This window comes from Urocitellus parryii, chromosome 15 (genome assembly GCF_045843805.1).
Source record: "Urocitellus parryii isolate mUroPar1 chromosome 15, mUroPar1.hap1, whole genome shotgun sequence".
Lineage (NCBI taxonomy): Eukaryota > Metazoa > Chordata > Mammalia > Rodentia > Sciuridae > Urocitellus > Urocitellus parryii.
The window spans coordinates 47,373,827-47,399,505 of NC_135545.1; the positions used below are offsets into that span (position 1 = coordinate 47,373,827).

The 25,679-nt window shown below is 44.1% G+C and overlaps 2 protein-coding genes across 3 annotated transcripts in view; both read left to right on the forward strand.

Moving 5' to 3' along the window:
* Nucleotides 1-8,603, forward strand: part of Hydin (HYDIN axonemal central pair apparatus protein) — a 319,191-nt gene extending 310,588 nt beyond the window's left edge. Inside the window, exons 84-85 of the mRNA XM_026399248.2 lie at nucleotides 4,368-4,592; nucleotides 8,121-8,603. Coding sequence (XP_026255033.2) covers nucleotides 4,368-4,592; nucleotides 8,121-8,603 — 708 coding nt within the window. The remainder of the gene's footprint in view (nucleotides 1-4,367; nucleotides 4,593-8,120) is intronic.
* Nucleotides 8,604-14,760: 6,157 nt separating this feature from the next.
* Vac14 (VAC14 component of PIKFYVE complex) overlaps nucleotides 14,761-25,679 on the forward strand; it is a 101,857-nt gene continuing 90,938 nt past the window's right edge. For both annotated transcript variants that reach the window (XM_026399290.2, XM_026399291.2), the window contains exon 1: nucleotides 14,761-15,121. In XM_026399290.2, the coding sequence (XP_026255075.2) occupies nucleotides 15,018-15,121 (104 nt within the window). In that variant the 5' untranslated portion in view covers nucleotides 14,761-15,017. The remainder of the gene's footprint in view (nucleotides 15,122-25,679) is intronic.

A 25,679-nucleotide genomic window follows, 5' to 3' on the forward strand; every position in this document is an offset into this window, starting at 1 on the left:
GGGCTCTGGGTTCATGTTCTGCATGCCCTGAGGGTGGGCCAGCCCTAGCAGTGGTCAGGAAGGCAGGGGACAATCACCCTCAAGTTCCTTTCCTCTATTGCCGAAGTCCTTACTTAGCTTTGGTTTAGATAGGTAAAATGGACTTCTGTGTTGTGACCCTCACCTCTATCATTTGTTTGTTTGCCTTGGCCAGGATAAATATTTTTTATGTATTTATTTAGTGAATTACAAAAGTAGTACTGAGCTGAAGTGTGACTCAGTGGTAGAGTGCCCAGCATGATGGGTAAGGGTTCGCTCCCCAGCACTGCAAAGAAGGAGGAGGGGAGGAGGAGCTCAGTAACGTGGACTATCTGTGCTGAAAAGCAAGACACATAATGACACAGCAACAGTCGCACTTTTTTTTTTTGTAATACCAGCATTTGAACCCATGGCTCTGCACATGCTAGGCAAGTGCTCTACCACTGAGCTACACTCCCAGCCCAACATAGATGGAGATACACAGACATAGATAGATAGATAGATACATACATACATATACATACATACACACACAGACAGACAGACCACTGCAGGATGGAGGCCCAAAAAACCTTTAACAGGGATTGGGAGGACATGGCCTAGAATTATGACCCAGCAGGGAGACCAACTTTCATTTTGATTCTTCTTGTAAATGTATCGCCCTAAACTCTTAAACTGCCCAGAATTCATCAAAAGCCCTTCACTCCGATTTGAGCTCTTCCTTCACATGCAGAATCTAGGGACCAGATTAGTTTTCTCTGCTCTCCCATTTTTATCGGGGCTTTACCTTTCCTTTGCCTTTAATGTCTCTTAAATGATCAAGTAGATTCTGCTGTCTCAGATTTCTCTTAGCACCAGATTTCATCTTAGCAGGGCACTTCAGTCACTTGGCTTTGAACATTTAAAGGGCCACTAACAATAAAGCAGAGCCGGAAGTCCCCCCCCACCCCCCCCACCCCCCCACCCCCCCCCACCCCGCCACAGCTTAGGCTACTGTTGTCAGATGTTGTCAGATAGCCCATCAAGTTTTCAAGGTCATGTGGGACACTTCAATTCAGGGGGGATTTCTGGATCCTCTGGCTCTCAGAACTGATGTTCTCTTCCCTTCCTCCACTTCTTCTCATATAGTCTTATGGCTATTAGTAGCTTGGCCAGCCCACTCTTATTTTGTGGGTTTAGGGGTTACCTTTCCACTTAATTTTGCTATAGATGTTGATCATGGGTTCTTCTTGTTAGCTGAGGTGGTCTTTGTGTTTCATGAGGGTCGAGGGAGTTTTTAAACCATGCTGCAGCTGCTACTATCATCTTACCCAAAGCCTGGAATTGTTTTTTATGTATAGTGTAAGAAATCAAGTTCTTCTATTCTGAATCAATAAAAATCATCTCAGATTACTTTAAAAAGTTCATCTTTTTCTCACTGCTCTGCAGGATTATTTATGAAATATATCAAATTCATATACGTATAGGCCTGTTCTAGCTTTTCTGTGATATAATAATGATCTAATTTCTGACCTTGTACCAATACCACAGTATCCTAACTTATTTAGACTTGTAGTGAGGATTGGAATCTGATAAAGGAAACAATCACTCTAGGGTTTACATTAAGACCTAATAACTTCTTTTGCTTGTTTATTTGTTTGTTTGGTTGGTTGGTTGTTTGGGTTTTGGTACCAGGGATTGAACTCAGGAGCTCTTAACCACTGAGCCACATCCCCAGCCCTTTTTTATTATTATTATCTTGACATGGGGTCTCACTAAGTTGCTTAGGGCCTCACTGAGTTGCTGAGGCTGGCTTTGAACTCAGTCCTCCTGCCTCAGCCTCCTAAGTTGCTGGGATTGCTACTACATCTAGCTAACCTCTTATATTTTTGCTCTTCAAAAGTCTCTTGGCTATGTAGAAACTTATTCATCTTTCACTAGACTTATTTTTATGTTTCATACATTTGAAACCTCAAATGCTAAGTATTTAGGCTACCCATCAGCGGAGGACCGATATTCCAAAGACAGATGTTGGTAGGAAGGAAATCAGGTTTATTCAAGGCCAATCCTGAAGAAAAGAAGATAAGAGGGGACAGCCTCAAAGCTTCATCTTCTGGACTCAAAGTTCTTAGGCTAGTGGGAGGAGTAGGGTAGCCAGTGAGTAGCTAGTGAGACTGCAGGCTGGATGGGTTCTTCCTCTGCAAGGGCATGTGTCATTTTCTAGAATATCACAATGGATTCCCACTTCCTGCTATTAGTTACTAAGGGAAGGTGTTACAAAGGTCAACTGGATTCTTGTGAACCTAAACAAAAATTTAGCAGTTAATATCTAAGTGAGGCTTCTCTTTGGCTAAAGAACTAGGGAGAGGTAAGGAGAATGAATAGTGAAGGCCAATTTCAAGGGGAGCCCCTGTTAAATGTTATTATAAATTGTATCTTTACAAATTTCACTCTTTACCACAAGCCTATAGAAATACAGTTTGTATATACTGACTCAAAATCCAATCATCTTATAAAATTAACTCATTAATAATGATTTCAAGCATAGATGTTTTAAATTTTCTGTACATGTAATAATATAATCTGAAAATAATTATAATTTTATTTCTTCCTTTCTAAACCTTTCCCTTCAATTTCTTTTTCACACTTTGTAGCACTATCTAGGATGTTCAGAACAATGCTGAACAGGATGGTGATAGAGAGTATCTTTCCTCTGTTATGGATCTTGAAAGCAACACTTCCAAAGTGTCATTGTTATTTGTTTTAGATTTTTTTTATAGATACTACTTATCAGATTAAGAATTTCCCCTTCATTCCTAGTTTTCTAGGAGATTTTTTAATACATGAATGGATATTGAGTTTTATCAAATCCTTTTTCTGCACCAATTAAAATGCCTATGTGATTGTTCTCCTTTTAATCTATCAATGATCGATTGGTTTTTCTAAAGTTAAACCACCTTTGTGTTCATGGAATAAACCCAACTTCATGCTATTGTATGCCCTTTTTAATACTGTTAGACTCAGATTTTACCATGCATTTTATATCTATGTTTAGGAGAGGGTCTATCATTCAGTTTCTCTTTTTTCTTCTTGTTCCTACTGAACTTTGGTATCAGTGTTATACTTGTTTGCATGGTTATTTTTCTTTGTGTTTTCTCCAGAAAAATTTGTGGAATACTAGGGTTCTTTCATCCATTGATTTTTTTTTGGTATAACTTACAAGAAAAACTTTATGATCTCAAAATTTCTTTAAGGAAAAAGAATTTCTTACTAATGATTCAATTTCTTTGATGGTTACAGGACTATGGAGGATTTCTGTGTCTTCTTTGGGACTTTTTTTAAAGTTATATTTGTACATTTGTCTCTCATCTAATTTTATTGAAAAAAAAATCATCTAAATTTTTATATCATGTTCTTTTCTGTTTAACATCTACAACTTCAGTAATATTCTCTTTTACCCTATTTTTTCATTTAAATCTCATTTTAAAAAAATACCTACTCAAGATAAAAACAAAATTTCAATTCTAAAGATGTATAGGAAATAGTAAAAGTTTGCACAATCCCATTTCTCCCACCCATTCATAACTACCAGTGACAATTGGGTATATATCCACACAACCTCTTTTCTATACCCACTAGACATATTATTCTCCACAAAAATGAATTTAAACTTTGTATGTATGTTTGGAACTTCCTTGGTTCCACTTACAATATCACCAGCACCTTTCATTTCAATGCCTATAGCACTACTTCATCCTTTTTATGGCAACCTGATGTGCCCCCAAAGTGGGGAAAACTATAAGTTATTTAACCAACCTCCTAACTGCTGGTGCCTTTGAATTATTCTCCCTGTTTTGCTATTACAAGCAATACTCTTTGCTTCTTGTTTTGTTTTGCTATAAGTAACCATGGAGGAAGAGAAAGCCAGTCAAGGCAGAACACAGGAAGCTGTTCTGAGTTGACTGTACAAAGAAGGAGCCACCTGACCTCACCCTCTGGCTTATGCCATGGTCTCCATGAATGTCCTTCTCCAGAGAAGATCCACACTTATTTTTTAGATTCAAATATATTTCAGATATAGAAATACTAGGGCTAAAGAAAGCTAGAAGGAGTACAGAGGAGGGAGAATGAGCTAGGCAGACTCTGGCGTTCGATTGCTCTTTCTCATCTTACTCCTGTTGAACTTTGGTATGAGAGTTCTGCTGGTTGGTATCGATTCAGTATTACCTTGGACTCAGGATCAGTGTGGACATTTTCATGTGAAGCACCATATCTGCCACCAGCCTGCTGTGAGGACTTGGGCAGGTCCCTGGGTGTCAGGGAGTAGGTCAGACTTCCTACATGACAAGAGCCTCCATCTTCTCTTCCAGGGCACGTTTTCATTCGAATTCCAGCCCCTGAAAGCTGGAGAAACCATTGGAAGACTAACTTTGCACCACTATGATCTGGGCTACTATCAATACGAGCTCAATTTGAAGGCCGTGCCAGCACCTCCTGAAAAACCTGTCCATTTCCAGACTGTTCTTGGCAGCAATCAAAGCATGTTCGTGAAGTTCACCAACTATACCCGGCTGAAAACAGAGTACTTCTGCAGGGTGAGCAGACTCTTCTCTTGCCAGAAGTCTGGTTTCAAAAATAATGGTGCTGTGCTATCATAGCAACCCCCACCTTGGAGGCCTGAATCTAGGCTGGAAAGTCCCAGCTTAGAAACAAATAGCAACAGGTTAGGTGCTTCCTTTACAGACTTTCTATCTTAACAAGCTGGGCTTATGGCAGGGTAGTCGATTCCTGTATCATGCTCAGGGGTCAATAAAGGGAGACAGTATCACCTGGTGGTCAGAAGTCTAGGGTGTAGACCAACAGACATGGATTTGAATCCTGACTTCACCACTTACTCATTGTATAAATCATTTACTTAAGCTCTCTAAGTCATAAATTGAGAGGACACCCCCTTAGTACATTTCTTTATTGCTATAATAGCTCTGGGTAATTATTTTTTAGAACTAAGATTAAACCCGGGGTCCAGGGGTGATGCTTTACTACTGAGCTACCTCCCCAGTCCTTTTTATTTTTTATTTTGAGGCAGAGTCTCAGTGGGTTGCTTAGGGCCCTGCTAAGTTGCTTAGGCTGGCGTTGAACTTGCGATCCTCCTGCCTCAGCCTCCTGAGTCGCTAAGATCACAGGCATGTGCTGGTGGCCCAGCAAGACTGAGTAATTTCTAAATATAGATTTATTCAGCCAATGATTCTAGGTACTGAGTGCTCCAGGTCAAGGGCCTGGGGCTGGTGAGGGCCTCTTGCTGGTGAGGATTCTCTGCAGTCAGTCCAGAGTTGGCATCCATGGTGAGAGAAGTGTGTCTAAGGGAAAGAGTCAAACTGGCTTTTCTAACAGTCTGTTGATCCATGATTGATCTAATCCATTCATGAGGGCTTCCCTCAAGATCCATGTCCCACCTGGTCCCAAATCTTCCTATCTCTTAATGAGAATTAAATCTCAAAATGAGTTTTGGAGGGACATTCAAACCACAGCAAACCCCAATTCACAGGACTGCTATAAGTACTTTCAAATATGCATATAAAGCCATTTTCTTAGTGCCTACCCTTCAGTAAGGACTCCACATACATTAGCTATTATAGCAATTGGAATATAGGTCTAAAGACTGAAACTCCAAATACAGCAAAATAGATGCTTTTTCCTTGCATAAATAACAGTCCAGGCATTAATAGTATGAGACAGAAGAATGGCAGTCCCATGACAATAGGTACCTAGACTCCTTCTGTGCTGATATTCCATCTTCTGCAGAGAGTTGCTTTGGTCCATATGGGCCAGCATAGCTTACCAGGAAATCCACATTCTAGTCAGCAACAAGGATACAGAAGGGGAGTTGCATACATAACTTCCACTAATATTCAATTGAACAAACCTTTACAGGACCACTCCTACCAACAAGAGGAACTAGGAAAAATAGGCTTTTTGTGAAAATCAGGGATTCTGTGGCTATTGTCAACATGCATTTGATCAATTGTTTCAGTCAAGAAAAGCTAGGCTATGCTGTAATAACCCTGAGATTTCAGTCGCTTCAAAGAACAGATTTGGGTTGAGGATATAGCTCAGTTGATAGAGTGCTTGCCTTGCATGCACAAGGCCTTGAGTTCAATCCACAGTACCACAAAAAAAAAAGGAAGAAAAAAGAACAGTTTCTTACTTATATTGACTTATACTATCATCCCATAAGTGTCTATAGGGGCTTTGGGGACCTAACTAAAAAACAACCACACGCTCAAATGTTTCCAGTTACAGAACCAGAGGAGTGAAAGACCCTGACAGGATTTGGGAGAGCAATTAAATGCTCTAGAGTGGAAGTGACACCTTTCACTTCCGCTCACAGCTCATAGTCCAGAAGCAGTCCCACCCATTCACAAGGAACCAGAATGTATCATCTTCCAGGTACATGGAAGGAAAAAAAAACCAGATATGGGGGAACAGCCACGTCTGTTACCGGAGATGGGGACTTCTGACTCAGTGGTGGTAGGAATGGAACTGAGCCAAGTGAGCACAGACAGACACACAGGCAAGGCTTTCATTGGGGATGCAGCTGAAGGGAGACAGCCTTGATGGAGAGAGGGAGATCAGGCTGCTCTCCCAACAGAGAGAGGTGTAAGCTTTTATTAATTTGGGGAGTGGACTAAAGTCCAGTAATTTTCTGCTGGCTAGGGCAAGTTCCAAAAGATGTTTCTTTTTGCACGAGTCTTGGCCCACCAAGCGGTCATGGTCAACTTGCTCAGTTACTCTTGGTGCTGGCACCATCACCCTGTGCTGAAGGACTTGAGTTGCTTGAACCGCTGCAGCTGCTGAAAGCACAGTGGTGCCGTGGGGGGGGGGGGAACACATAACAGCTCCCACGGGTGACCAAGGTGTCAACATACAGAGCTAAGTAGAATCTGACCCAAAAGTTCAGGCTGCATCATCCTATTCCAGTCACCCATCAGATACCTGCAGGTCCAAGTGAAAAGTCAGTGTTTTCAACAAAAACAGCCTTCAAGTTCCTGAAAAGTAACCTAGGCAACCGTTATCATCATAACCCACACATCAGAGATGGTATCTACAGTGAAACTAGTGAGGAACTGATAACATATTGCCCATGTGTGACCTCCAGAATGAATGATTTTTAAATTGACTAAGCACATTTAAAACTACAGGGTTTATTTAGGGTTTTCCTCTTAACAGTTTCATCTTGTATAAACATTCTGCTTCTGTAGTTTTCTGAGGGTCTCATGAAAGGCCTTTTGAGAAGAGCACAAGGGTAGAGAAGCAGCGTGCCATGCTACAAAGGGTCAGAGTTTACCAGACCCCATGGGGAGGGCTGTGTAATTAGGTTTTCACTGCTGCAACCCAAAGACCTGACAAGAACAACTTAAAGGAGGAAAAGTTTATTGGGGGCTCATAATTTCAGAGATCTCAGTCCATAGATGGCCAACACCTTTGCTCTGGTCCCAAGGTGAAGCAGGACATCATGGTGGGAGGACATGGAGAAGGAAAGCAGCCCAGGACATGGGCACCAGGAAGCAAAAAAAGCAACTCTGCTCATCAGGAACAAAATATGTACCCCAAAGGCAGGTTCCCAGGGACTCACCCTGTCCAGTCACACCCTACCTGCCTACAGTTACCATCCAGTTAATCTATTCAAGGAGATTAATGCATTGATTAGGTTAGGACTCTTATAACCCAATAATTTCATCTCTGAATTGTCTTGCATTGTCTCATGTATAAGATTTGTGGACCCCTAATATCTAAACCAAAATAGTTTCATTGTCCCAGCCCTTTGTCCCAAAACATCCTATCTCAGTGACTGCACCACCAAGATGATCTAGTGTGTATGTTAGAGCATGTCACTAAAGTCTCTTTACCTCCATTTTTTGGTAGCAAAATAGGAATAATAATGGGTATACCTACCCTGCAAAGATCTCTGCTCTATAGATTCTGAGGACACTGTTTTAGAGCCTGCCCATCGTCACACAAGCATTAGTTGCTCAATGTTTGTGAGTGGAGGGGTGGGGTGGACTTGAGTCCTGGGATGCTCTGTAGGATTCTCTGTGAGATGAGTTTGTTTGTTCCCCTTTCAGACAGACTGTTCAGACTTCCACACAGAGAGAGTTATCACCGCACCTCCAGGAGCCCAGGGGGGCACTGATGTCAACGTGGAAGTCTTCTTTGAGCCCAGCCACCTGGGTGAGACCAAGTGCACCCTGATGTTGACATCACTTATGGGCGGGGAATATACCATCCCCCTCTTTGGAAAGGCCCTGTACCCCAAGCCCCAAGGCCCCTTCCTGATCCGAGCTGGCTACAGCATAATCATCCCCTTCAAGAATGTCTTCTTCCACACGGTGTTCTTCTCCTACTCCCTGGACAGCCCAGCCTTCCTCGTCCGGGCTCTGGATTCTGTGCGGCCCAAGAAGATCAACAACATCACAGTTTTCTTTGAAGGAAACCCATCAGGCAGCAAAATCCCCATCACCACCAAGCTCACTGTGACTTGCCCTCCCAGCGAAGGCAATGAAACTGGAATTAAATGGGTCTATTATCTGAAGGGGATCACCCCTTAGTGACAGCCAGGATTCTCTGCATCAACCAAAAGCTATCTTCTCAGCCTGAAGAGTCACACATTGTTCTAGTATAATACAAAAAAGAGAAGAAAATAGGAACTCTGAAGAGATTGTTCTCTTCTTTTAATTATAGGGGCAGTTATTTCTGTATCTTATGTTTTCCAAATATAGACATGAAATATATATTCCATATTAAACTCTATAGCCATATACTTGAAATAAGTAAATCCTTGCAATTCCCTGAATTTTTTTTCTTGGCATGTCCCACAGCTTAAACACTGTGTAATGATCTCCCTTTTAACAAAAAGACATAGAGTCATACTCACGACCTTCTCCACATAGCACTTGGAAACATCTGGCACCAGGGCACTGCAGTTTCTTCTTAAAACGTAAAGGTCCATAGATTTGACTCTATTCTGATGTGATAATTTATCCTGCTTTCACAAAAAAGTCAAAGAAACAACTCTTTTCAAAGTGATAAGCAGACAACATGAAGGCAACCCAGGAATGCTCTCATTCACTTTTTCTCTTAGATTCCTCCAAATGCCACATCTGTGGCCTGCAGAAAGTTCTTGCTGGAAGTCAGGTCCTGGAGGATGGCTAACAGAGACCCAGTTTCCACACCCTTCCCCAGCCCTGGACACAGCAGCTAGCTCGAGGGCAATGATTCTTCACCCATCTGCACATCAAGTCACTTAATTCTCACCCAGAATCCAGTGCTCCCCAGATTCCAATTTAATTGGTCTGGGGAGACCCATGGGCATCTCTTTAAATATATGTAATTTGTACTGCAGAGTTGAAAGCCAGGGCTATAGAGAAAACATGCCCCCAACCATTTGTGCTACAACTGAGTCAGGAATCCCATCCTGGGGAAGGACCACATCCCAGTTAGATGTGTTGAAACTAAACTTATTTTGTGTGCACATAAAGGGTAACCATCTAGGCCAGTGCCTTTCTCCAGCAATACTCTGGAAGCTCCACTTCCACCAAGCCCCAGGACACCTGCCTCAACCCGGAGACCTGGCTCCATAGCCACCTCTTCCCCAGGGCCTTGCATATGTTTTCCTGGGACCACCAACCTTCCAGTGTGCAATGTGTCGAAATAAAGATGGTTAGAGCCTGGCCCTGGACCATTCTTACTACTCCAGACACACCCCTTTGACTTAGGGTCCTCCGCCTCCACCTCCTCCCCCTTCTCATTCCCTGCAATCCACCTGCAAGAGAGAGTGGAGGTGTGAAAGCAGATGGCCACTTGGGGATGAATGTTCAAAAGAAGTGGGTCTCTAAAATGTCGCTGGACCACCACCAGCAGCACCTGGGAATTTATTAAAAATCCAAATTCTCGGTCCCCACCCCAGACTGACTTGAGTTATAAACTGAAAGGGTGCAGCCCAGCAATCTGTCTTATAATAAGCCCCTCTGCATATTGGAGATGGTATTTAGTGGGTGGACACTCAAATACTTTTATTTCACCTCCCCACAAGCCTAAGCCCAGCACATAATATGTGCAGCTAGTACCTATTAAGCATTTTCTAGAGTTCTTATAAACTTAGACCTATATACTTAATAAACAATTTATTGTTATAACCTGTAAATACACCACTAATAGGTCTAAAGACAAAGACCTAAATGACAGATTTTCCCAGTGGTTAAGTAAGCAAAGACTACACTAACAAATAATCTGTATTTGCTAGTGAAAGAAGCATCATGACCAGCAAATATAGAGTTTGTAAAAAAAAAAAAAAAACAGTGGCTCTCCAGTTTTGATATTTATCAGAAGCATCTGGGCCTCACTCTCAGAGGGCTTGATTGGATAGGGCTAGAGAATTTGCATTCCTAACCAGTTCCTGATGATGCTATTCCTGCTTCTTGGAGAAGCAAACTGATCATCACAGCACCAAAGCCCTGAGCATCCTCACTACTTAGAATGGCCCATAGACGTGCTGCATAGTATCACCTGGAGACTTTCAGGAAGACAAGACCTCAGGCCCCACCCTAGGTCTACTGAGCTAAAAAATCTGAATTTGGAGGGGGTCTTGTAGCTGAGAGTCCTAATGTAAGGTCACTTTGCCCAATCCACAGCCCTCTCTTTTCACTAGACCCCCTAGAGAGTGGCCTTACCAACTCTGCGTATGGGATAGTTTGTGAAAGCAGCCCTCCCCAGAACAGCCCTCCCACCAGTACCCATTCACCAGAGGTACTGAGGGATAATTGGCCTAGCACCGCATTCTTCAAAAGGGGCACCTTTCAACAACTTCAAATGCAATACACTAACAGTTGCTGAAACTGAAGAAAAGATGGAGGCAGTTGTGTGAACACTGGAGTCCTGGTGACCTCCTCTGGCTTTTTTGACATGCTCCTTTGAGGCCAGAGGGCTCTTGACCACTACCCCAATCACTGGCTGCTACAGAAACTAGCTACTTCCGGTGTCACTGGCTCAGTGATAAAGCTTTCTGGTTTCAATCCCCAGTACCCCAATTTTTTTTAAATGGCAGTCTGCCTTCCAGTGGGCTAGGGGCAAAGCTCCCTCCCCACAGCCCTCAGCCGAGTGCATGATACATACTTCCCTACATACTTCCCAAACCTGCGTCAGCTCTCCCCAAACCATGGAGTCCGGAGTCCAAATCTTTCTCAGAGAGAGGAAGAAGTCCTCTCTCCCTGGAATCTAGAGCCCTACTCTGATCCCACACCAGCAAGAACCCCTTCCTGGATGACTTGAGAATCAGTGCATTTCTCATACTTCCTTTGCCTCAAAAAAATAAAATAAAATAAAAACAGTTTTATATTGACAAAATAGCTCAATAGACCTGAGTAGAGCTTGGGGAAAATAAGCAATTTGACACAGCATGTAAAAGTTAAATTTGACAGAGTATATATTCAGCAAAGCAGACCAGGAGGCTTCTAACTGGGAGACGATCAAAAGATGAAGGCAGGCAGGGTCAGGGTGCACTGCGCACAGAATACCTTGTAAAGGAGACCCCCTGGCACTGCTCCACAGAGCCCCTGGTAAGTGTGGCATGCTGTCTAGCCACTTCTTTTGCAGATATACGCCTAAAGTCAGAGGTGATAATATTATGACATTGTCAATGGCTGTGAGATCTCAAGAAATTAGATCACATTTCTTAGACTTTCAACTATGTTGCCCTGAAACTCTTGCTAAAATTACAGTGCTGTTGGAAAAACTGCTTTGATTAGGGTACCACTGGATGACACCACTACCATTTTATTACAAGTTATGTAATAACTTTTACATAACTTGGTAATAGCTGTTATTAATAGTTGTTAGAGAACTGTTACAGAGTCCATAATAATGACCGGGCCCCTCACAGATGCAGATGAGTCATGGCTGTGAGATGATGGTCAGCACATGGCTGGGCATGTCAGTATCCATAAATCCAGAAGAGACTGAGCACAGGAGGGCTAGCCAAAAGCCTCAGAAAAGGGAAAGACATGTATAGAAAATGAGGATGGGACTTGGGCTTTATCCTCAATACCACTGTCAGTGCAGTATGCATACATAACCTTAATTAGTTGGCATCTCTAAGATATCAGAGAAAAGAAATCACTTCTTTCTAGGAACTTCTGACCTAGGTAGGACAAAGCATTGGTTTAGGCTTTGAATAAGAAACTGGTTTCTTAGCAACCTGACCCAGAATGTAATTTCAGAAGAGTTCCTTCTGGTTAAAAAAAAATAAAGGAAAAAATCCATACCACTTCAGTTATTAAGACTCATATCACAGTATGACCCTTGGGAAATTCAGTTCACCTTTAATAAAAAGCCAAACCTAAATGCAAAGAAACAGATGAAATATTGTATGAGGTATGGGTCCAATGGGAATGAGCCCACGTTGGAGAACAAACCCAAATCATCACCACTGATTTAAAATTTTTTCATTGTTTTGCATCAACATCATCAAGTCCTAAGGACACAAACTTTGCAAGACATTAGATGTCCCCAGAAGTACTGCTAGATATCAAGGTAAGAGGAGGAGACTACCAAGCAATACATTAACTGTGGAGATGAATCTATATAGGGGGGCAGTTTTCATATTGTTGATGCACCTACCTCCATTCATCAGATTATGTTGAAAAAGTTTTGACACCTGTGAAAACCCCAACAGTAAGAGAAAACACATTTTCACAGGTTTTCCTAGATATAATTTCCCATCCATGACTTACTGAGTTTCATATTAGCCCCCATGTTCATTTTTATGGCCGCATAATAAATTACCATCAACTTAGCAGCTTAAAACAACACAGATTTGGGGCTGGGGCTGGGGCTCAGCGGTAGAGCTGAGTGAATACCTAGCATGTTCGAGGCGCTGAGTTCGAGCCTCAATACCACATAAAAATAAATAAAGTTTTAAAAAAACACACACAGATTCCATGACTTAGGAGTCCAAATGGACTAAAACAGGTTCTCAGTTCAGGAACCCACAAGACTATAATCTAGGGACAGCTGGACCCTCATCTAAAGGCTTAGCTAGGGAAAGTTCTGGTTTCTAAGCTTCTTTAGAATGTTCGCAAATTCACTTCCTTGCTTTTACATGAAAGAAGTTCCCATTTTCCCAGAAGAAAGAAATGGGGGTAGGGGAGAAAGGGAAGAAGGAAGGAAGGAAAGTAAGTTAATTAATTCCCATTTTCTTGGCAACTGATGAAAGAGGACTGCTCTCTGCAACTAGAGACCATTGTCCTTACCATCATAGGCAGTTCACAGCATGAGTGTTCACTCTTCGAGGTTGGCAGGAGAACTTCTCTCCTACATCGATTTCAACCCCTATAAGGACTCATCTAATTAGGTCAGGCCCACCCAAGATTATCAACCCCTTTAACAATACCACCTAACTAGGGACCTCAATTACATCTGCAAAACCCGCTCTGCTAAAGAACATAATTACGTGAGTGATATTTCACTGTATTTGCAAGACTTGTTCGCACTTAAGTGGGGGGATTATTCAGGGAGTTTGATTATTTCAGGGAATTTGAATTCTGCCTATCATGGCCCCTCACTCATTGTGTTTCTGATCTATGAGTGGAAGATAAAGCTCCATTTTCAAGATTGTCATAAAGCTTCATTGTATGTGCTTTTCACTGATTAAAGAGTACCAACATGCATCTAAAACTATTCATATTTAATATGCATTGAGCTCCATGGTGATCCATGGTGTCCACTTGTATTACTTTAGTATTTTCTCTCAAATCAATTCAGCTGTTGCCCAGCTGTTGCTCCATGGTGATCTAGTTTTTGTCCCCTCTGGAAGACTACATTAAGAAATTTTGATGCATTTCCTCTATTACTGCATCTTTAATCACATCGTGGCCACAAATAGTAGGGTGTTTGGGGGGGTTGGTTTTTTTCTATTTGTTTTTTAACTTCATCACATCGATGCAATTTCATTTCCACCATTTAGTGTAAAAGGACCTGCTCTCCAGGGGATCCATCTAGACAGCTGCACTCAGCGGATTTGGGGCTGCTGTCTCTAATCCAGCCCTCCTGTTCCCACAGCATGTGAAATACAGTCTTGACTCCCAGATTGTGGGATGACAGCCTCTGAGAGTTTTAAGTTGGGAATCAAACCTAGGGCTCCACACATGCTAGGCAAGCACTCTGCCTCTAAGCTACATTCCCAGCCCTAGGTAGGTACCCTTTTTAATTAAGAAATTATTTTAATGTCTTGGAGTGGGGGAACTATTCAAACCCAAGATTTTAGGGCACAGGGAAGTCTAAAATGGAGAATTAAAGGTTTTCTTTAAGACGAATTGATTTGAGAGAAAATATTAAGTAACACAAGTGGACAGGATATGGGCAAAAAGACGATGGTGGGAAACGCTGGTGTCTGAGAATGACTGGTAAGTACTGAACAAACTACCGAATTCAACATGAATTATCCTAAGTCAGACTCGTTCGGTCTCACTAAGGTCTGCAGAAGCCCACTACGTGCCAAGCCCACTACGTGCCAGTAGTCACACCTGTGCGATCTACGGTGGGAAAGCGCCTGTCAAACCTCACAGGGTCCCGCGGGAGGCGTGGGCGGGGAGAGGGTGGAGCCTGAGGGGCGTGGCCAATCCACCTGCGACCCGCGTGGGGGCGTGGCCGGAGAGGGGCGGGTCCTCGCGGCGGAAGGCGGATGTTGCAGCGGAGTCATGTGACCCGAGTAACATGGCCGCTGCCCAGTGAACGCTGCCGGTGCCTGGCGGGAGCTAGTCGCGTGAGCAGTTAGGCGGCCCGGGTCGGGTGTGGGAAAGCGGGCAGCGCGCGGCGGCTGAGCGAGGCAGACGGGCCCAGAGTGGCTGTGGTCCATGAGCCGGTGCCGGGGGCAGCGCGGAGCCGCAGACTCCTCTGTCCCTGGTGCTGTGCCGGCAGCCACGGGCTAAGGAGTCTCGAGGCTCCGGAGCTCATCCCAAGCTTCCACTATGAATCCCGAGAAAGACTTCGCGCCGCTCACGCCCAACATCGTGCGTGCCCTCAATGACAAGCTGTACGAAAAGCGGAAGGTGGCTGCGCTGGAGATTGAAAAGTAAGAGCTGTTGGGACCCCGCCCTGGCTATGCAGCCCCTGCTGCTCTGTTCCCCGGGGCTACTTCCCGCGCCTTCTCAGCCAGTGTTGCTTTCCCAGGTCTCAGGCTCATAGCGCAGTGCTAAAGAGCTGGAGATCTGAAATCATGTCTGGGAATCCCAACTTTGATCCTGAAAGGCTGTGAAGAACTTGGGCCAAGTTCTTTAACCTCTTGGTACCCAAAGGGCTTCTGTGAGAAGGATATGACATAATATGTAGTGCCTAGCACACTGCCTGGCACTTGGTGAGTCCTCAGTGTGTTCTCCATCAAAACCAGCCCATCTGAGTGGCCTCTGGTCTGATGGGAGAAAATGCAGATGTTGACCAGCCTGGTTTCTTACCTAGCTTCTAAGAAGTGAAGGGGACTGTTAAGAGCCCCAGTGAAGAAATCAGGTGGAAATCTCAGAGGATTGTTTATCTTCTGTCATATCACCTTTCTCTGCAGGTGGAAATAGGGATAATTGTCCTTTCTTGCTTCTGCAGTTTTATTACATGTATGTGGAACCCTGACCTGACAATTTGCCTGTATGCCTATGTTCAAAGTGGGAAATGTTTAAGTAGAAATGTCTTCTTGTTTTTATTTTTGTATTTTTTTCCAAGCCAAATTTTAATGACAAAGTCAGGTGGGTGGCTGATTTCAGAACAGTGAAAAGAAACAGGCTGTGAAACTGAAAGAACATCAGTCGTAGAATTAACAAAGATGGATTATAGTTTCGTCCTGTCCAATAGGTAGCCACTAATCGTGTGTAGCTTTTCAAATTTAAATTATTAAAGATTAAATAAAAATTTTAAATTTATTTTTTCCATCATACTACCCATATCTGAAGTGTGCAGTAGCCACATGTAGCTATTGGCTACGGTATTGGACAGTGCAGATTAGAGAGCTCTTTCATCACTGCACAGTGTTACACTGGACAGCCTCAATCTAATATGTGGTTTGACACACATTCTTTGGCCTGGGACAGATTCCTCAACTCAGGGTATCTTGACCTCGGCACTGTGACATCTTGGGACAAGTAATTGTTGGTTGTAGGCTGTCCTGTGCTTTGTGGGATTTTTAGCAGTATCTCTGTCCTTTACCCACTAGATGCCAGTAGCACTCCATCAGTTGTAACAACCAAAATGGTCATAAGCCATTGCCAGATATTCCCTGAAAGTTCAAATTTGCCTCATTTGAGAACCACTGCCTTAATTGCTTTAGATTTTAGTTTTCTCCTAAAGGATTTGAATTCTGATTAAAAAAAAAAAAAAAGACCCTCCCATTCAACTCTACTATGTTCACTCTTGCTACTTCTCTCATCAGCTGCCACTTTCTTGACTGCTTTCTTTTCTCCAGCTTTCTATTTATCTCCTGGCTCTTCAATGCTACCAAGTCTTAATCAGAATTGCCATACTAAGTAGATGGACCCAGTTATGATATATAGACATGTCTATGGGCTTTGTTGACTTTCACATTGTACTGTGTGTTAGCCAGCTTTCCATTACAGAATTAAGTACCTGAAGGTTTATTTTAGCTCACAGTTTTGGAGGCTTCAGTCCTTGGTCATTTGGCACTCATACTTTTGGACCTGTGGTGAAGCAGCACATGACATCAGGGAGCATTTAATGGATCAGCATCATTTATCTCATGGCCAGGGCTTGATGAGGACAAGGAGAGGCTAAATCCCACTGTCCCTTTCAAAGGCACACTTCAATGACTGGAAGATGTCCCAGTAGGTCCCACTTCCTGAAGGTTCCACCACCTTCCAATAAAGCTAACCTGGAGACTGAATCTTAGTATGTGGGCCTTGAGACACTTAAGATTCAAATTGTAGCACACTGGCACCCGGTTTTGTCTATCACCCACTCAGCTTTTCGGGAATATCTGGTTTTATCCTAGCTTAAGCCATCCGTTGGGTCCCTGAATAGAGGTATTCATCTCAGCATTATTGCTGCTTCCAGCACAACCTGCGTAAGTGCTCTCATTCCACAAGTGGTTCTTTAAGGGGTTTGTCTTTAATGGGGTTAATTTTGTATTAGACATTGCCCTCAATTTGTGGAATTCAGAGAAATTCTCTACAAGCCTAGCCAGACTGTGAACTTCTTTAAGAGCAAGGACTTGTTTTATTTATCCTCAGTGCCTAGCATGTGCCTAGTGGCATTTGATATTTGGTGTTAAAATGAATGACCAGCCACACATTTTTGGTAGAGAAATAGCACTGCAGTCTAAGGATCTTGGCACTCAGGAGTGTGGCCTGCAGACAACAACATCAGCAGCTTGTTAGGAAAAAACTCTAGCTTCACTCCATCTAGACTTACAGAATCAGACTCCACACTTAAAACAGGATCCCTAGGTGATTGTTGCACATATGAAAGTTTGAGAAGCACTGTCCTCAAAGATCGGCTGTTCTTTACATAGAATATTACATATTTGAATGTATTCCTCACTTGGCCTGGTCAAAGTGATCCTCTGCAAACACCCCATAAAAGAAAAGGCAGAATATTGGCAGTTGCTTGTGTAGTGTAGACAAATCAGCTCACATGCTGCAGAAATCAAAGTGCTTAGTCTTGTTCTTAGGTAAGTGGCCCCTCTTAAGACTTGTTTTCTTAAGAGGCTACATGGTATTGTAGTTAAGGTCAGCCTGGAGCCCAACCCCTGGGGATAACCCTAAGCAAACAATTCACTTCTGCCTCAATGTCCTACTCTGTAAAATGAGAATAATAATATTCATATTTAATTATATCAGCTAATGCTGTAAAGTGCTTAATGCAGTACTAGGCACATTATAATTATTATGTAATAGTTTTAATCATTTATAGCATATATTATGTAATCATTTTCCATCAGTACTGCTCTTATCTCTCTTTAGTTGGCACAATAATGGCCCCCCCAAAAAAATGTCCTAATCCCCAAAACCTATGAATATGTGGTTTAAGATAGCAGGAGGAATTAAGGTTCCTAAAGAGATGACCTTAAAATATGGAGAGTATGCTGGATTACACAGGTGGACCCACTGTAACCCTAAACCTCCATCAGCGCGAGAGAGGGGAAACAGGAGGGTGAAAGACTCAACCAGCCATCACTAGCTTGAAGATGGAAGGGGCCACCAGCCAGGGAATACAGACAACTTTTAGAAGCTGGCAAGAAGGTGTGTTTTCTTGCAAAGCTTGTAGAAAGTAAAGCAGCCCTACCCACACCTATTTTTAGCTCATCAAGACTCATAGTAAATTTGTATCCTAAACCACTAAGTTTGAGGTAATTGATCATAGTTGTGAACAGAAAACTAGTGAAACTCTACTGTCATTCTTTCAGATAAATCTGTTCTGTAACCTTCACATCATCTCAGTGCTTGTCACCTCACAGCAAGAGTTAATAGAAGGCTAAAGGCCAGGTTGCCCATCAGTATTGCCCCCTGGCTTTCCCAGAGCAAGTAATAAGCCGACAGCTTCTTTGGCAGCCTGAGCCTAACAATCAAAGTAAGTGATTTTTAAAGGAAGGCCCCAGGGAAAAGGATACGAATTCCAAAGGCAAAAAAAATGAGACTGGTTTATGATTTACAAGGAGGTGGAGTTCTTAGGCTTCCCTAGTACAGACGCAGTCTATCTCACATTGTCCCCTTCAGTGGAGAGTAGGTAAGGGGAAATAAGGAAAGTTGAGAGCTGTTAAGCATGCTTTGACTTCTCTCAGAAAGTCCCACCGAAGTGTACAAATGTGCTTGTATTAGGCTGCCACAACAAAATCCCTCACACTGGGTGGCTTCAACAGTAACAGTTTGTTTCTCACAGTTCTGGAAGCTGGGAAATCTAAGATTGAAGTAGTGTTCATTCTGAGGTCCCTTCTCTTGGTTGGTAGGTGGCTGCCATCTCACATGTGCTCATACGACCACTTATTTTTTGGCAGGGAAGGAGGGCTGGCGCTGATGATTTTATAAGGATACTAATCATCTGAGATCAGAGGCCCCACCTTTATAACCTCACTTTATGTCTTTATAAACCCCCTCTCCAAATCCAGTCACATTGGGAGTTAGAGCTTCAGCATACGAATTCGGAGTTGAGGGAGCAATTCAGTCCGTACAGTGATGACAGTGAAACCTAGGAGCCCATGTGTATGAAGCACTGTGTGCCCCACTGTGGGGGGCAGGTGATAGAGAAGATTCCCTTTGATGGCCATTGGATACCCCTCATCTCACTTCCTCATGACTGTCCTTTGAGCTAGGAGGTCTTGCCCCAATTAGCAGATTAGAAAATAGAGGCTCCTTCAGGTTACGTCACCTTCCTGAGATTTCACAGCTATATCTGGATAGAAAACCCAGGTTCATTTGTCTCAAAGGCTTCCCCACTACCATAACTGGTTTTCCCAGCCAAAAGGAGGACATAGAAGAAATTTCATACTTGGTTATCTTCATGGCGATTTTAACTGCCACTCTAGATTCTCCAGAGCCTATCTGCTCAGATGACAGAGCCAGTACTGCTTACTGTGTTCCAGTGAGGGGTTGTGTTTTATCATGATGACAGGCCTCCCAGAGGCTAAAAATGCAAAGGGATGGATATCCGGCTCGCCTTTGGTAGTGTGATGTTGTGACCAGTATCTAATGGCAAAGGTTATGAGCCTGTTGTACACAAGGCCATACAATTTTCAGTTAAGGTTGTAGAATGGCTGCTCTGGGTTTTGTGGCCTCTCACTCTCAAGGGACATAGTCATTGATCAGTTCTGTGAAAAGGTTGGTAAGACCTGGGTTGTCCTCTCATGGAGAGTCTGGCATGAGGGAGAAAGGCCAACAGGCAATCTGATTAGCATGGGTACTTGCTCTTCTGAGGGTGCCACACCAGGCACTGTGGACACAGGGCCCCCTCCTGTTGCACTTCTAGCTGGAGATGACACCCTGTGTGGTCAAGTTTCTGGTATTTCTAAGCTTTGAAGTATGTCTCCAGCCATATCACCTAAATACATGCCATCTTGTCTGAACTTTGAGTCTGCAGAGATTGGTGCCCTTTGAGGAGCCCCAGGGAGAGTTAGGGGATCAGAGATTCTGAATGATGCCTTTATGCCTGCTAGAGGTCGGGGGCAGTATTCCTGAAGCCCTGGGATCAAAGTTTGAACTGTCCCATTTGATCCCTGCCAGATCTACAGGGAAGACACTGTTACTCTGACTCAAGACAAGTTTTGGAGTTTATGTCAGAATTCCACTCAGCTCTGCTATTTATTGGCAGTGGAACCCTGAGCAAATTTCTTAATCTAGTGGTCAGAGGCTGGCAGCCAGGGGCTGTCCTGCCCACACACTATTTGATTTGGCCTGGATGACGTTATTTTAAATTGAGAAATTTCACAGTGAAATTAGAAGCCTGGCTTCCCTTAAGCAATTGGGAGCTGTGGCTGTGGGACCCACACTCCTACACAGCAGATCAGTGGGAACCAGCCCCTGCCCCATGTTGGCTAGTTCTCCAGAACCTGCCATGCCTCCCTTGGCCTCACTCATGGCTGGCCCCTGTGAGCTCTGGTTTAACTGCTCTAGGCCTCAGTTTTCTCATCTTAAAAAATGTACCTTGAAAACATCAGACTAAAAGAAGCCAGTCAGTCACAAAAGGCCACGTGTTCTATGGTTCCTTTTATACAAGATTCCAGAAGAAGCAGATCTATAGAGACAGAAAGCAGATTGTAGTTGCCAAGAGCTGAGGGGGAGAGGTGGGGAAATGAGGAGTGACAGACAGCTAAGGGATTCAGGGTTTCTTGAGGGAATGGTTAAAAAAAAAAAAGTCCTTAAATTGGTTGTGGTGATGGTTACACAACTTTGTGAATATACTAAAAACCACTGAATTGTACTCTTCAAAAGAGGAGGTTTATGGTATGTGAATCTGTCTCAGTTTCTGAAGGTAAGAAAGTCAGTGGGCACTGATACAGGATGAGGAAAGCACTCGTTACATGGTCCTAGCTCTCATCAGCGAGATATAGGTGGACCCCCTGCTTCACCTCTGGCTCCTGTGTCTCTGCTGGTTGCATCCGGTAGATGCTCCGTAGGTTTGGTCAGCAGAGTCTCAGTCCCTCCTCAGAGGCACATGTTCACTCTTCCCCTTCCTCTATTTGGAGACTCATGAGCCAATGGAAACCAATTACTGTAACACTTAGCAAAGTAAATGGAGATGTTTCCCCAGAGTCTCTTTGGGAAATCACTGCCTGATGTCATCTGAATACATATAATCACATTGAAATATGTCACGTAGAGGCTAAGACCCGTAATTGGACTTGCCAAAGCGGGGGAAGGGGGAAAGCAGCCCCAAGGCCATGCTGAAAGTTTATTAACACAGGAATAATGTCAACTCCGGGTCTTTATCTCAGAAACAAATAAATCCACATACCATAAATTCATATACCATAAATCTTCTAAAGTGTACAATTCGGTGGTTTTTAGTATATTCACAAAGTTGTGCAATCATCACAATCAGTTTAAGGATAGGTTTACCATTCCCTCAAAGAAACCCTGTACCCTTTAGCTGTCTGTCTCTCCTCATTTTTTTTCATCCTCCTTGGAGCCACAGGAAGAGCAGGTGCTCAGTCAACATTTGCTGAATGAACACAATCTTGAGTGGTTATATAGATCACACAGTTTGTCTGCCTCGTTCTGACTTGGCCCCAGTACAGTTATTTGAGCATGTGCAATGCAGAGCACCTGATGTGCATTGTCTAGTTTAATCTCTTTTTAAAAACTGTGAAGTCCTTGTGATTAATAATCCTGCTTAGGAGTAAGAATATCTCCTCTGAACAAGGAGAATCGGAGGCAATGGCTAAAACCTCTGCCACCTAGGACAGAGTTTGGGGCATATGGGCATCACCAAATGAAATAAGATTAGAGTTCCATGAAATCATTAATGTAAGGTGCTTGGCACTTAGTGGGCATCCAGCAGGTGGTAGCACTGATATTTGTGGGAGAGGTAGTGTAGCATAGCAGGTAGGATTTCAGACCTTAGGCTCTGAAAAACTTAGAGGTGTTTAGTGGTTGCTCAGAGCCACTATTTGCTACTGGTCGGAGGTGTTGCTGGTTAATTGATTTGTGTATATATATATATGTGTGTGGAGGGGTACTAGGGATTGAACCCAGGGTGCTCTACCACTGAGCTATATCCCTAGTCCTTTTTTATTTTATTTTATTATTTTTAGACAGGTTCTCTCTAAGTTGCCCAGGCTGGCCTTGAACTTGCAGTCCTACTGCCTCACCTTCCTGAGTCACTGGGGTTACAGGCATGTACCACCACACCCAGCTTGGATAATTGGTTTTTTTAGACCCACCATCAACAAGTTCTATAACCTTGTATAGGTTTCTTAGCTTCTCTGTTCCTCAGTTTCCCTCAGCTATGAAATGGGTATAATACTACTTAACTGGATGACTTGTTTAAAATTTAAATTAGAAAGTGCATATGAAGCATCCAACACATTGCCTGGCATATGGTAAGTGTTCAGCCATGGTTACTCATTTTCTGCCTCTGCAGGAGACGGCCAGCTCTGGAGCTCCATTTGAAAATATCTGAAGTAAGCTCATCCATGCGCACTGTGTGTGGAGGAGTGCTCTGAACACTGAACAGCAGGGGACATAAATGGAATGAGTGACACATCCCCTGAGGGCTTTGGTTCCCCACGAGGGAATTGCCATTGTCATTGGGTGTGTTCAGTTTGCAGCTGCAGTGGCTTCAGAAGGTATCAGGGAGAAATGGTGATACAGTTGAAAGGACATAGGGTTTGTAGATGTCAAGAGTTAGTGACCCTTAGTGACTTGGAAAGGGACTTGGTTTCTCTGAGGTTGTTTCATATATGGAACATGAAAATAGCTCTGGAAGGGAGCTGTCCTGAGGAATAACTAACCCCTGAAATATTTAGCATAGAATGAGTGCTTAGGAACTGGTCCACCCTTGTGTATCCTGTCACTGTCCCCGTGCTGTTACAGAAGCCAAGGAATCCTGTGCAGGGCTGTGACTGTGTTGCTCGGACCGTGGCACCAGGTTTTCTCTTGACTGATCACAGTCCAGATGCATCCTGCCCTGTCCCAGGTACCTTCTCTCAAGGAGATGGAGTTAGTGTGGCAGTCTTGGTGACATCACAGGAGGTGTTGAGAGCTTGCTGCTGACCTGTATTGGGGTTCCTGTCTTCTGAGGGAATAGGTGTTTCTGCCAGATCTTGGAGCAGTTGCAAATGGAGACCCTGACCTCTAGAAGGCACCTCACCACTAGAGGCCTGCCTCAGCAACACTTTTGTGGGGAAATTGGAAGAAGCAAATTCTCTTCTTTGGTGTAAGAGTGGTAAAATATGTGACCTTTGTATCGTGAAGGACCTCAGGGTCTCCCAGTCCTGAGTTTCTGGGACAGATGCACACTTCAAAAAGAGCTCCTCCTCAGATCTCCCACCTCTGCGCCCAAGCAGTAGATGAAAGAAAAGACAACATGGAGTCTTTGAAGAGTCCCTAGGCCTGGAGCTGGAGGTGCCTGTGTTAAACTTCCCTGCTCTGCTTCCCCTGCAGTGCTTTTCTTCTCTCTGCATGGCCGCTGTGAAGCCAGGCCACAGTCTGGTGAGAAGGCAGTCTTGGCGCACCCTGCCAGGAGGGCACGCATACCTCTGCCCTCGGCAGGTGTCTTCAGGTCTCATCCCAGCATGTGCGTCTTTCCCCAGCCACTGGCCATAGCTGTGGTGAGCTGGGCCCTTCTTAGTGTGCTTTTGGGGGGTCCCAGGAAGGTGCCCTTTGCTCCTGCTAACTTGCATGATAAGACTAGGGGCTCAGCCCTATCCAAATCCTATACTGATTAACCCATTAGGGTAACCCAGTGCCACTAATGTGACATTGTGGGACTTTGCCCACATTTGCCCTATAGCTTGTGCCATTCATTAGTTCTGTTGGCCTTCACAGAGTCAATCTACTGTCAGGTATTTGCTGATCCCCCACCCACTGTATACATGGCATTAGACAGAGACAGGGCTAGAACAGGTACAGATAAGTGTGGCACAGTTCTCAAGGACTCCTTCGAAGTGTTGTGGAGATAGAGGAATTTAATGGGTGACATCTGCCAGCACATTGCTGGGCACAGAATGAAGGGTCAGAAGAGAAGTGCTCACTTCTTGGGGGAGTTAGGGAAAGCAGGGGGCTGCACCTGAGCTGGTCTTTGCAGGCTGAGTGGAGTAGGGAAGGGAATGGAAGTTGGTCCCAGAAGATGGGCAATAGGAAATAAAGGTGGGCCTGGCTGGAGAGTTCACCTCATTGTGTTTTGATTGCCCCCTATGTCAGCTAAGAAGAGTGGGCTTGATTCGTGGGATAGATTCTTCCTGCTTGTGCCCAGGGAATGACCCCAAGGCAGGCCTGGTGCTCTCTGGGATGGTGATACTGATAAGAACATCTCTCATAGTTCCCCCTGTAGAAAGAACCATTGTTTATCTATATGATGCTTATTTTCCTGAAAATCAAAAATATTCTGTGCTGGCTGGACTTAGATCGTGTACACCTATTATCCTAGCAACTCAGAAGGCTGAGGTAGGAGGATTGCAAGTTCAAGGCCAGCCTCTGCAAACTATCAAGACCCTGTCTCAAAAGTTTAAAAAGTGTTGAGGATGTATCTCAGTGGGAAGTGTCCCTGAGTTCGATCCCCAGTACCACAAGAAAAAAAAATCTACCTTAAATGCAGGAATGCAAACATTAGAGACTTGGGATGCCCGTGGCTGTGAGGTTTGAATGAGCTGCCATTTTTGTAGTGGCCTGCGGTGCCAGAATTACCTTGATAAGGTTTGGGCAGAGGAGGCCTCAAGGCTGGTGTCCCACAGGGAGAAAGGTGCTCCTGGGCTTACAAAGGGTGCTGAGCCCAAATATCCCCACTTCCCATCTGCTGCCTTCTGGAGGCCTGTCACTCTTGTAGATGTCCCCGTGACACCAAAGCCACATTCCTTCTGCTTCCTACATCCGAGCACTGTGGGCCATTGTTGTCTTCAGAGCACCCTGAGCACCATTCAGATCCACTGCCTGCCATGGCAGGAACTCCTGAAGTTCATATCCATCCCCTGCTCACCACTCTCTGTGGCTTCTCACTGCCACCAGAGTTGACATGCTAGTTCTTTGTCAAGCATTCAGGGTCCTGCGCTGCTTAAGGAACTACTTCTCCACGCCTGCCACTTACTTCTCCTCTACCTGTGGCCTCCGCTTGTACCAAACCAAATGCCTATCCCTCTTGCCCCCAGCCTTGCTTCAACCTCATCCTGAATGGCCCCAGAACAAACACCTACTCGTCCTTCAGAACCCTCCCAGTGCTGACCCTCGTGAGACCACACTACATTCTCTCCTGTAGATTCCAGCCACTCTCCTTCTGGCCTGCCTCACTTCCCTGCACTCTGCTGAGCAGGTTTGTACCATAGTTCTGGAGAATTCTTCTGGGTCCTTTCTTTCCCCAGCAAGAACCCCTCAAGGGCAGGAAATGCATCTCATATGTAGCCCCAGTTGCTCTGTGAATGTTTGTAACTAGAGAGGGGAGATAGGAGAGGTCTGGTTCCAGGGATGCCTGTGCTGCAGGGAGGCTGG